Source organism: Amblyomma americanum, chromosome 7 (genome assembly GCF_052857255.1).
Source record: "Amblyomma americanum isolate KBUSLIRL-KWMA chromosome 7, ASM5285725v1, whole genome shotgun sequence".
Taxonomy (NCBI): domain Eukaryota; kingdom Metazoa; phylum Arthropoda; class Arachnida; order Ixodida; family Ixodidae; genus Amblyomma; species Amblyomma americanum.
In genome coordinates this window covers 15,685,494-15,697,141 of record NC_135503.1, presented here as the reverse complement: position 1 = coordinate 15,697,141, position 11,648 = coordinate 15,685,494, and the positions used below count along the sequence as shown (strand labels likewise).

Sequence of the window (11,648 nt, the reverse complement as noted above, 5' to 3'; positions counted from 1 at the left end):
GGCTATGAGGGACGCCGTAGTGAAGGGCTCCGGAAATTTCGACCACCTGGGGTTCTTTAACGTGCACTGACATCGCACAGCACACGGGCCTCTAGAATTTCGCCTTCATCGAAATTCGACCGCCACGGTCGGGATCGAACCCGCGTCTTTCGAGTCAGCAGCCGAGCACCATAACCACTCAGCCACTGCGGCGGATCTACACCATATATCTTATATGTAAATAAAGTGCAATCCAAATAACGAAAAAAGTCTTTATACTCAAACCTTCCGCAAATTCTTGGTTGGTCTTCTTGCTTTTGCATTTGAATATTACTATAAAACAAGAAAATGGGCTTCGACGGCTTTATAGATCGTGTATTATACTTTCATTAGATATGTGAATCGGCTGGCATGGCTCCTAACATACGCTGGAGCCGTCTCGTTGGCGTCGCATCTGTTCAGAGTCGCGCTGTTGTCGAAGTAACGGCCAGTGCTTCTGAGGGAGTTTATATAGACCAAGTCCGTTTTTTCGGCGATGTCTCCCCACCGTATGCCGTCGTCCCGCTGGGCTGCTGCGAGCTTCACCTGCGTCGATGTGTGCCAACGCGTTACATAAAACACATAACAAAGGAAAAAAAACTGACAGCATCTACGCCTTGCTGCGTAGTGCTCAAATTTAAGCCACATTCGTAGCAGCATAACGATAATATGTGCATGCGAATTTGCCACGGTGTTGCAATGAGTCTGAAATGGCGGGCGACTTCGTACGGTTTGAACGGCGAGATCATTCTGTGCCGCAGATGTCCATGATCAGACTCTCCTTTTTGTCGAAGTGCATGGCGGACCCGACTATGCCGTTCACGACCAGCTGCGCGCATTAGACTCTGCGCAACTCTCTAAAGAAAACAGCAACGTCTCAAAATCAGTGCATGCAATAATAACAAAGTAAGAATATATTTTAATGCATTAACTTTTTTCTCAGTTCCGTCGCGCGTTTATCTCTTGACTTGTTGCGTTATACACTGGCATCTGTGAAAAACGTCCTGGTTTCTGGAGTTGAAATGTCAGTTTTTGCCGATTTGTAGCTTGGTTGATTTTTGGTGGATTAAAATAAAAAACATCGGAAATGATATCAGCACGTTTTATCACTATCATGATACTTACAAGAAGCCCCTTCGTCCGCTGTGTAAGTAAAGAGTCGAAATTAGCCACAAACAAAAGCGCAGTTGTTTGGTGCATTTGTCATATATGTTAACTAAAGCAGCTTGCATTGAATACCAAAAATCTTTCTTTTTTTAACAAATCTTCGCGTTTATTTCAGCCGAAAGACCATCCAATAATGTCCTCCCTCAACTCTTTAAACACTTTGATTGCGCCCAGCGAATTGCAAAACTTCCAAGGTCGGTTCCACTCTCAGCAAACAACAAATTTGAATGCTGATCATGGTAAAGACCCAACAGTGCTAATAGAGCAGAAAAGAACAGAAGAGAATAACGTCGTGCCGATGCGTCATATTTAGTATGAGTATGATTGGCTATGACACCATTCAAAGATTTAGCATACCGCAATCCGTGGTTTCCTACCGGGATCTGCTGGCTCGGGGAGCTATCTGCACTTCCGCGGGTGATCCCGAGGGGCACACGCATGCCTTGCAAAGGCGCAGCTGGGTCCGAGGGGAAACGCGTGCGAGTCCTGATACTACAACCAGCGCAGTGGCGCAGCGGTTAAGCGACTGCACTGGCAGGTGGCTGTTTCTATCATAGCCATCGGTAGGTATAGGTTTGGTTTGGTTTGGTTTAGGGGGGATTAACGTCCCAAAGCGACTCGGGCTATGAGGGACGCCGAAGTGAAGGGCTCCGGAAATTTCTATCACCTGGAGTTCTTTAACGTGCACAGACATCGCACAGTACACGAGCCTCTATAGAATTTTGCTTCCATCGAGATTCGACCGCCGCGGCTGGTATCGAGCCCGCGTCTTTCGGGCCAGCCGCCGAGCGCCATAACCACTAAGCCACCATGGCGGCGGTAGGGATTGTGCGATACATGTTGTACAATGCCCCCGAGCAACCAACCTCACGCGCAGTTGGCGCGACGCTCCTCCGAACTTACCCGAGTTACAACCCGAAATTACCCGGGTAACGCGGGCAAGCTCGGGTAGTAACTCGGGTTGCTAAGCAACGGCACAAGATCGAAAGAACGCACGTATACGTACAATGACAAGATTCTTGGCCGCTGTTGGTGAGCGTATGACTGCTTTCGTACCAGAAGCAAATATTTGGGTGCTCGCACTACAATAACAGTATACTTGTTCTGCTGCTCACTCACCTGTATGCCACGGGCGTCGAAGCACCACGAACAGTGCCACCCAGCGTATCTCGGCGGGGCACCCGGTATGGTCCACTTTTGGTCCAATGTCCTCGCGACGGAAGGATGTCTGTGCTCAAAGGCGTCCACTCGGCGCACTTGCAGGGAGTTGTTTCTGTAGACCTCACGTAAAAAAGCCACCGTGCACACGCCTCCCACTTCGACAGGTGCCCGGTTCTCCCAGAAGAACCCGTACAGAAACCAGCGCAGACGCATGCCTATCGGCTCACCGAACCCGTCGTGGTATTTCAAGAACAACAAGACCTCACGGCTGGGTATTTCGTCGGCGTCGAGTATCATGAAGAGGTCGTCATCCCGGAGGTTCTTGAGACGGCGCTGACCCTCATGCCAAATGGAAGTTCGGAAGTAGTTTTCGGGCGCCCAGGGGTTCCCGTCTTCGTAGTTGTAGAAGCCTACGGCTATGGGGACAATCTTGTGCGCGTACTCGCTCAAGAAGCCGGCACTCATTTTCGATCGAAGGTGCAGAGGCTTAGTCGAACCGAAGTAAGTGTAGTTCGACTCGACGACGACGTAGTGGTCGACAGCGTCGCCCAGCTCCTTCACCCGAATTTCTAAGAGGTCCAGTTCGTGATTGAACACAAGTCCGTTGATGATAGCACGTGGAGTCGAACGGCGCTTTATTAAGCCTTTTGTATACCAGGCTTTGAAGGCATCCGAGGACCACACGGCATCGGGAACGGAGCACTCGTTGCCGTTCCAACCAATCCTGCAGACGCACGACTGATTTACAGACCCGGACAGCGTTCCATGTGGAAAGCATTGTACTTGTGCAGGGCCAACCTTGGCCACTTCCACGAGCTGATTAGATGGCGTGGTGATTATCCTCGTCGAGTTCGTATTAGTTCCGCTGGAAGCAGACTGACTTCTGGCTGCTGTGGAGTCAGTAGTCATGACTTCAGCACTAGGCGTTCTATCTTTCGTACGCATTGTTCCTTTGGGATGGACGGCGAAGTAGTATATACCGCCAGGAATGAGGCTAAGCGCAGAAAACAAAGCGAAGATCGTGGTGCGTTTTGCAGACATGTCGCCGAGAAGCGGTATAATGAGCACGACTCACGAGGCACCGTCTTCTTTTTGTACATTTACACGATACCGTGCGAATGTGAGCTGCCACCTAATAACAGTTATATACTGCCTTCTAGACAATGGCTCGTGGTTAAGTTATAACACTACGATGCACACTTTGTGAATATCGCAGTGAGAAAATTGAGATGGAACACGCATGGCGGCAGACGTATTGCTTTGTTATTCTTGCTATGAAACGAGCCAATAGTGTCATTTCGCCTCACTGCCACATATTATGTGTCTTGCACAACAAAGAGCAGTTTTTCTTGGTCGTAAAATATGCATAAGTTGAGAGCGGCTTCTTGCTTCTGGACTGTTGCTTGTCATGAAAAACCTGTTTCGGAGAAATGCATACAAAGTGTTTTTTGAGTTTAAAACGAAATTTTTTTCTCTTAAAGCTATTCGCTCGCATCCTACTAGCTCCAAGATACTTTACATTTAACACGAAACTCATTAAACTTTAAACGCTCTTTCCTGCCTCTACTTACAAATTTACAAACAACCTGTACTAGGCTTGTCCCGTGTTTGACAGCGACGTTCTATACTGTACTGACTTCTGAAACACCATGTTCATATTTATATTTTAATCTGGGTAACAGTATTCGCTTCCGTCTACAGTGCTCTCATCGGCGTAAAATGAATATTTTCCTAGTATCACCTCTCTGTCGTGTATTTCCTTAAATACTTTGGGTGCAAATTAAGGGCATTAAAACAAACCGAACGGTAGACATCCAGGCTGAGTGAGACATTCACGAACTCTTGTATAATTTTGTCCACTGCAAACACTACAGTTTCGTCGCATTTATAGCCCCGCGTACGAAGACAAAATCATGGTGTCTTTTTAGAGTGCATTGCCGAGCTGCAGTTATAGATAAAAGTTTTGATGTGACATAATTAAAGCAACATACGTGGGCGAAAACAAAGTAGAAGCAGCAAAGCATGCAGAAATATAAGTTTGAAAATAACAGGCCAATAAAATTTGCGATGCACAGCGGTAAGCCGCGAAGGATTTTTCTGCTCTCACATTTCTCTTCCAGGAAACAATAATTGGCTTCTTGTGATCCAAACTTCTCTGGCATCGTCAGAAGCTTTACAGCTGCTTATTTCAAATCATGACGCATCATATCGCGCTTAAGTGGCAGCGGCTTTAGTTGCCCAGAACTTTTAAAAGCTTTATTATTGCCTTTTTTTAAATGTCGCGTTGCATGAGCGCCATCAAATCTAACATACACAAAAAACAGTTTGGTTTTGAGATGATCCAAACAGTACAATAACTTTTTGGCATCGCATCTACATCATTCACTGCGGAGACCGCTCGAAAACAGTAATTTCTTTTTATTATTCAATCACAAAAGTTATTTAAAAAATAAGCGCTCTTTCTAAATGGAAGAACTGACTGATATAATCAATGCTAATTATTTCAAAACTGAGAAAAGCATATGCACCAACTAAATTTGAAACCACACAGTGCTTCAAATTGATACAAAGCGGGCGAAAGGGCACCGGTGATGTCGATCGCTGTACTGTCGCCTCTATAAAGTAGCTGTCCGCAGCCAGAGCAAGAAAGCACGATCTTCAGCTTCAGGGAACGACTCAGTAGTAGGGCGATCGCCATCTGTCTCCATGCGCAACAAAGCATGTGTCACTACCGTCGGTGTTGCACGCTGACTAAGCAGTGCTCAGCGAAGCCATTATTTTCTGCAAAATGGATGGAACACTGCGCGTCTACCTTCATCTTGGGCACTGTATAGTGTCATTTGTCTGCCAAAATGACCTGGTCAAGGGATTCGTGAGCTATTCTACTCTTCTGTAGACGCTGTTAGTGCGTAAAATGGCGCGAACATCGCGTAATTGGCCACACGGAAAAACTAACGCCTAGAGGCCCAATTTCGTGCCGCCCAGCCTTCAAGTCGCTTCCTGCCAGCGCAAATATAATCCGTGCAAGTTTTCAGCCAGGTTTCTAATACTTTTTGAATGGCGTCTCCCCGAAAGCACTGCATTCTGGCCCGCTTGGAGCGTTGTTTGCGAGCGAAAACAGGCCACACGTGACACGCACGCGGCCGTACCTCGAAACTTGCGCCATCGCGGGCGCAATGAGCGGGCGCAATAAACCCATCGTTGTGCAAGTTCGGCGGCAAAGCCATGTGCGTTTCACACGTGACGGGTTTCGCGTGCAAAAAAAGAAAAAAAACGCTCCAAGCGGGTCAGGCTTAAGTCACTGCTTTGAACGCAGATCATGAAGCTGACGCGGTCGCCATTCTTGGGCTCAAGACTGAAACCATTGCGCGTAAAGTCGCGTCGTTTACCTGAAGGAACCGCACAAATGCGTAAAAACCGCTAAATAAGCGATGCATACGTCTGGCCACCAGGAATGAACCGACACGGATATTAAACGGTGCCCATAAAGTTTTGAAGCTGGCCTCTTATCGAAATTTACAAGAAAAAAGTCTGAGTTTTTGACAAACGCAATCTGATGAAGCCGATATCCTTTCCCGTAGCGGTGGCGCAGCATGTAAGGCACTCTGTCGTTGAGCAGGAAGTTTTGTGGTGGAATCTCGAATGAATGAGATATCGCTGCGTGATCAACAACCTGAAATGCAGCACTCCGCTAGTGCGTCTCTCTGGGCCCACGTGCAACTGCGGAACTTTAAACGACACAGACCGTGCTTTACAACACACTACCGTACCATTCCATACCGTATCGTGCCCCGTCATACTCAGTGTTGTTGCAATTATGTCGTCGTCCTTCACAACGCTCTTCGTTTGCGAGATAATGAACCGTTTTTGGATCCGGCAACACAATAACGAAACAATAGCTTCCCCATCGACGTGCTTTTGTTTCGTGTTCCTTAAAACCTTCAGAGATCAACTCCCGGTCACTGTTATCAATGCAACATGTTTTCATCACGACGGTCCATCTACGCATGCACACCCACTTTTTTTTGGATGGCTGAAAGGTGACCCTGCCGAACGCGGGGCAGAATGCTGTAGTGCCGGGCAGTAACTTCCTCGACATCAGCACTTAACGCCCACAAATTTCTTTTAAAATTTTTTTTGAAGAACTAAGGTTGCGTTGCTGAGCTTAGTAGGGTGGATGGTATAAAGGAAGAGATTCTTCTTTTGTGCGCTCAGACTGAACACGGAATGACAGAGTACTACATCTTTGAACATCTGCTCTAATCACCTTGAAGCACATTTTGCGGAGTAAATGGCTTACGTGATCTCTTGCAGTTTATTACAAACAAGTCTGCTTTTCTACGCTTGTTATGATGCAGTTGTACGGGGGGCGAAGGAAGTAAAATTCGCGATTGCAGCGCCACCTTATCGCGATCTTGCGGTCCATTTGACTGTGCACGGCGCTGGCATATATGAATCTCAAAATTTCAAGGCTATCATTGTTGTTGGCGTCTATGAATGGTGATGTTTCACTCACCTTGAACGAGCGCTACCTACGTTGACTTCAAAAGTGGCATAACACATTACTAGCACTGACCGGCAAAAGCAAAAGAAAAACGTTACGCTGGCCCAGGAAGCAAAAAGAGCCTGCGCAACTGTTCACGCATTCCTGAATAAAATCGAGACGTACTGTTGGCAAGCTAACTGGGAAAACTCAGCAACAATTCACTTTTTGATAATTAGTAGCAGTTTGACGATAAGCATTCCGGGTCCTCTCGGCGTCATAAACGGTATGAATCATAGGAAATGTCAAGGTTGATGGCAGAGCACATAATCCTGCTTCGGTGCATGAGTTTAGACAAGATTCTGACGACGAAGGAAAGCTTAACCAGTCGCAGAAGCCATGAACAATAGTCTGGCACCGCGGATGATGTAGCGACATGACATAGTGCGCACAAAGGTGGTTTGTTATGAAGCGCCGTGAAATGTCAAAATAAATTGGCGAGCGTGAACTCGTACTTGCCTTCCCACCGGCTCAACCAAGCGAAATAATTGTTGTAATGTCAGGCTTCATTTTTGCTAGCCTTCTAGTGATCCCTAAAATTAGAGACGAAATAGTAAAAAAATATTTCTGATATCTGACCAACTATATTGTATTTTTGGCCTTTTTCTGAAAGGCCGCTAAGCTCAGCGATTGCACCACTTATCCAAAGGCAGAGAAGCTGAAGTTGCCTTTTAATAAAACCTGGTACAACGAAAGAAAAACACTCCTGTATTTGCTAAAAGAATTTTTTTTTTCCTCGGGAGCAAATAAAACGTACGCGGTCGCGGAAAAAAAGGAACCGCCTAGTTTTTGATTTTGTAAGTAATCGTTAAAAACCTGCGACGTCATTCTATATTGTTTGTTTATTATGCTTGCAACTGATACAGCGCACAATATCTAATGACACTGAGAACTTCAATGATATAAAAGTAAGAACCACAACGATGGGCTTCTATATCTTTTGGTCTCCTGGAAACTTCATGATGAAATCCAATTCTAAGGAGCAAAATCCGTACTGCACTTTATAGCAAAAAAATGTGCGTGATAATGGGGCTCGTTACGGCATACGCATCAAGAAAAACGGCAGTCATTGAAACCAGCGAAAACATAGAGGACTGTTTCTATTTTTGTGCATCGTTGATTTATTGAAAATAAGTAGTGTAATCATTTTTGCGTGAAAAATAAGTGAAAAAAATTAGAAGAAAAGTTAGTGACGTGCCGGCGTTGGCGTCCAATCCCACGATCCCCGAATATCGGTCGGTAGAGCACCGTACGTACTTGACATGCGGACGTCGTTGATTCAGATCCTGTCGGAGACCGGTAGTTATACTTTCTTCTATTCCTTAACCAATTAGTTTTCACATCAAAACATTACTACCTTGCAAATGTTCCAAAGATCATCAGCAAAAGAGTACGAACCATTTTAATATATTTTTTTGGTTTCAATGACTGTTGTTAGGTTGCTTCATACCTGACCCATACATGCATCTTTCGGCTATCGCAAAGAAAATTCGAAGGTTTCCTAACATTGTATATTTCATCGTTCACGGATACCAAATAATGCAATCCACTTCAGGCAAGCGTTAGCGAGCATGACGCCCTTTAGCCACTCAAGACACTCTGGAAAATTAAGTAAAAAAGGGTCTAAGGAAAGGAAACACTTAAACTTGCCTCTCAAAGCAGCCTCCTATGAATACCCTTGACTCAGCAGCGCTCGCATGGGGGCACTCTCGACGCACAGCACTTTGCACTAAGTAGAGCTGGTGGGCGCGGCTCCGTCACAGCATTGTTTGCACAGTGCGCCGCATTTACTCGCGATAGCCTTCTCCGCATTAAGCACGGAGCGAAAGCTGGCGGCGGAAAAGAAAAGGAATTACGTCACTCGTTGATAAGCCACGCTTCCACGACATTTAGTAGTTATGACGTGGAACAATCCAGCGTAGGCGGGGTTCTCCAGTAAAGGCGCTAACATAATGTACGCACCGTAAAACAACACTCCTTTTCGCATCTGCTCTCTCGTATTTAAAATGAACGTAAAGGTGACACTCAAAGCCCAGACACTGCCTCGACTTTTTAGTCCAAAAAATTGTTTCGCTTCAGTAGCGTATACGCAGGCCTCAAGAAAGCCAACAGGTGTTTGAACGCGAGATAAAAGCGGCTCATTTTCTTTAAGCATGCACAAAGTTTCTCGCGAACAATCGCTATCATTGGAAGCTCATTGTCACCCGTCTCGTCCTGTTCGTTCCTTTCTTACGTCTCCTGTCTTTCATCATCGTCATCAGCATCAGCCTGACTACGCCCACTGCAGGACAAAGGCCTGTCCCGTATCTCTCCAATTAACCATTTCCTGTGCTAGCCGCTTCAACCTTATCACGACAAGCTTCTTAATCTCATCCACACACCTAACCTTCTGCCGCCCCCTGCTACGCTTGGCTTCTCTCGCAATCCATTCTGCTGCCATTAACGACCATGGGTTATCTTGCCTTCGCATTACATGCCCTGCCTAAGCCTATTTCTTCCTCTTGATTTTGACTAGGATGTTATTAACCCGCGGTTGTTCCCTGACCCACTCTCCTCTCTTCCTGTATCTTACCGTCGCACATATAGGTTTCATTTCCATAGCTCGCTGCGTTGCCCTCAATTTAAGTCGAACCCTTCTCGTTAGCCTCCACGTTTGTGCCCCATACGTGAACACCGGTAAGATACAGCTTTCATACTCTTCTCTTTCTAAATGTATTGGTAAACTGCGACTCATGATCTCAAGTTACTTTTCAAATGCGCTCCGTCCTATTCTTATTCGCATAGTTGTTTCGCTCTCACGGTCCAAATCATCGATCGCTACCTGCCTTTAGTAGAAGTATTCCCTTACCACGTCCAGCGCCTCGCTTCCAATCCTAAATCGCTGTTCCCTTCCAAGACTGTTGAACATTACTCTAGTTTACAGAGCGCGCCGCGTTAACTCTGAAGCGATAACATCACAATACCTGAATCACTTTCTGTGAGGCTGAACATGATACTCGTAGCATAGAAGAAATGGATAATAGTGAGGGAGACAGAAACTCCAACGTGACTGCCTCGAGGAACGTACCGCTGACCTGACTGTTCCGGCAATTGCTATTTACAGCCCTGGCTACTTAAAAATAACCCACTAGCTGCAGTTTGCAGAATGCAAAGTTCGACTAAAGCAGAAATTATTGCTAACGTTAGCGCTAGAAAAAGCTGCGAGTTCTCTAGATACGAAATTATGCACGAAGTACCTGGAATGATTAAATAGCATATCCTGCCCTGGCTAATTGCAGCTACATTAAAGCTACTTCAAGAGCAACTGGAAACTGAAATAACATTTTACTTGAGTAAAAAGCAGCCACGCAGCCCTTGAGTAGTGGTCGTCTTTTCTTCGCGGCGCTCTTAACACCGGACCGCTAGTACAGAAGTCTGTGCAGCCACACGCACTGTGTTTCTTCGGCAGAACGGCTCTTCTTCTGTGCGCAGAAAAAATCACACAATGCTCTTTCGCGGCCCTGGCTCCTTCTGTGTCGTTCGTTATTTCTTCGCCATTGCGCTTTCTGGCCGGAACATCTGTGTCATCCGATGTGGCGGCAAAGTGCATGCATTGTTAGGGGCTGCGAGAAATGTCTGTTACAAGACTTATTGAAGGTGAAAACGTGTACTCTTGTGGACATACATAGGCAACTACAAGCACTTGCTTTTCTGACAGTTAAGCGTTTTCGGCAAGTATAACAATGCGGTGTACTAAGAGGTCTATGTAACGATGCTGAAAATGCATATCTTCACTTTGAAGACAAAAAGTATTGTGGGGCAGCCAAAAAGGAATGTAAGCCAATAGGCCCCTGCCTGTGCCACTAAGTATAACAGGCTTATCACTTTCGAGACAGCTGTTTATGATACAGCATGTTTTCAGTTTACTATCCCCGAATATCGAAATAGCTCATATTTTTAGCCGCTAGGAATATGAATGTTAACAGCACTCAGTAGATATGCGATGGCTGATGTATTTAAAGAAACCCCGCACAATAAAAAAAAGGCTGCCACCGTCTGGAAGGCGTTGAAGTAACGAGCGTTAGCTGTTTGGTTTACTAGATGAAGAAAGTGAAGAAGAACGCGCCGCTCGTGTCGAGAAACGGAACTAATACCCAATGAAACGGGGTCGATTGCCACCATGCTCGGCTACGCGTGCACGCACGCCACCTAGAATTCGGCTTGCTGTGCGATATGTAACGCTTCAATTAGTAATTGCATGTACACAATTTTCAACTATTATTTAATTGGGGTTTTATTTCTATACCACAACTCATATGGTTTTATTTGCCTACCAAATTCGGTACTTATCTGCGCCGAGATGGGTGCCCTTTTTTGTCGGGGTATATATATAGTGGAATGAATGCGTACATGTATCCCATGTATCGCGGTTCCGTGACGGGACAGGCTGCTGGTCATCGTAGAGAAGACCCACCAGCCTGCAGCGGAGCGCCCCCCCCCCCCCCCCCCCTACCCCACATGATCGTTGCCCCTGCGCCGCGCCGCCCGCCGGGTGCCCGGGAGCCGCTTTTTGGATCAGTCCCGCTTTTTTCAGGTCCCCCTGCTGCCACGATGCCAACTCTCTGTCCTGCAGCTGGTTCCGAGCCCGGGCACATCCACCCGAAACGCACTGCTTCACGTTCGCGCTGAGAGCGGACGCCACGGCAGACGACAGTCGACGGCGTCGAATTCATCGTCGGCCCGAAAGGGCTGGAAAGCCTCTAACACCAAGGAGGGTGCA

At 46.5% G+C, this 11,648-nt stretch overlaps 1 protein-coding gene across 1 annotated transcript; it reads right to left on the bottom strand.

Annotated features, from left to right (window-relative positions):
* Positions 1–237: 237 nt before the first annotated feature.
* Positions 238–10,392, bottom strand: LOC144098547 (beta-1,4-mannosyl-glycoprotein 4-beta-N-acetylglucosaminyltransferase-like). The gene is made up of 3 exons (XM_077631279.1): positions 10,218–10,392; positions 2,305–3,763; positions 238–564 (listed from the first exon to the last, which is right to left on the bottom strand). Exons 2-3 carry the CDS (start codon positions 3,385–3,387, stop codon positions 358–360), a joined length of 1,290 nt encoding a protein of 429 aa, XP_077487405.1. The 5' UTR covers positions 3,388–3,763; positions 10,218–10,392; the 3' UTR covers positions 238–357.
* Between the last annotated feature and the right edge of the window lie 1,256 nt (positions 10,393–11,648).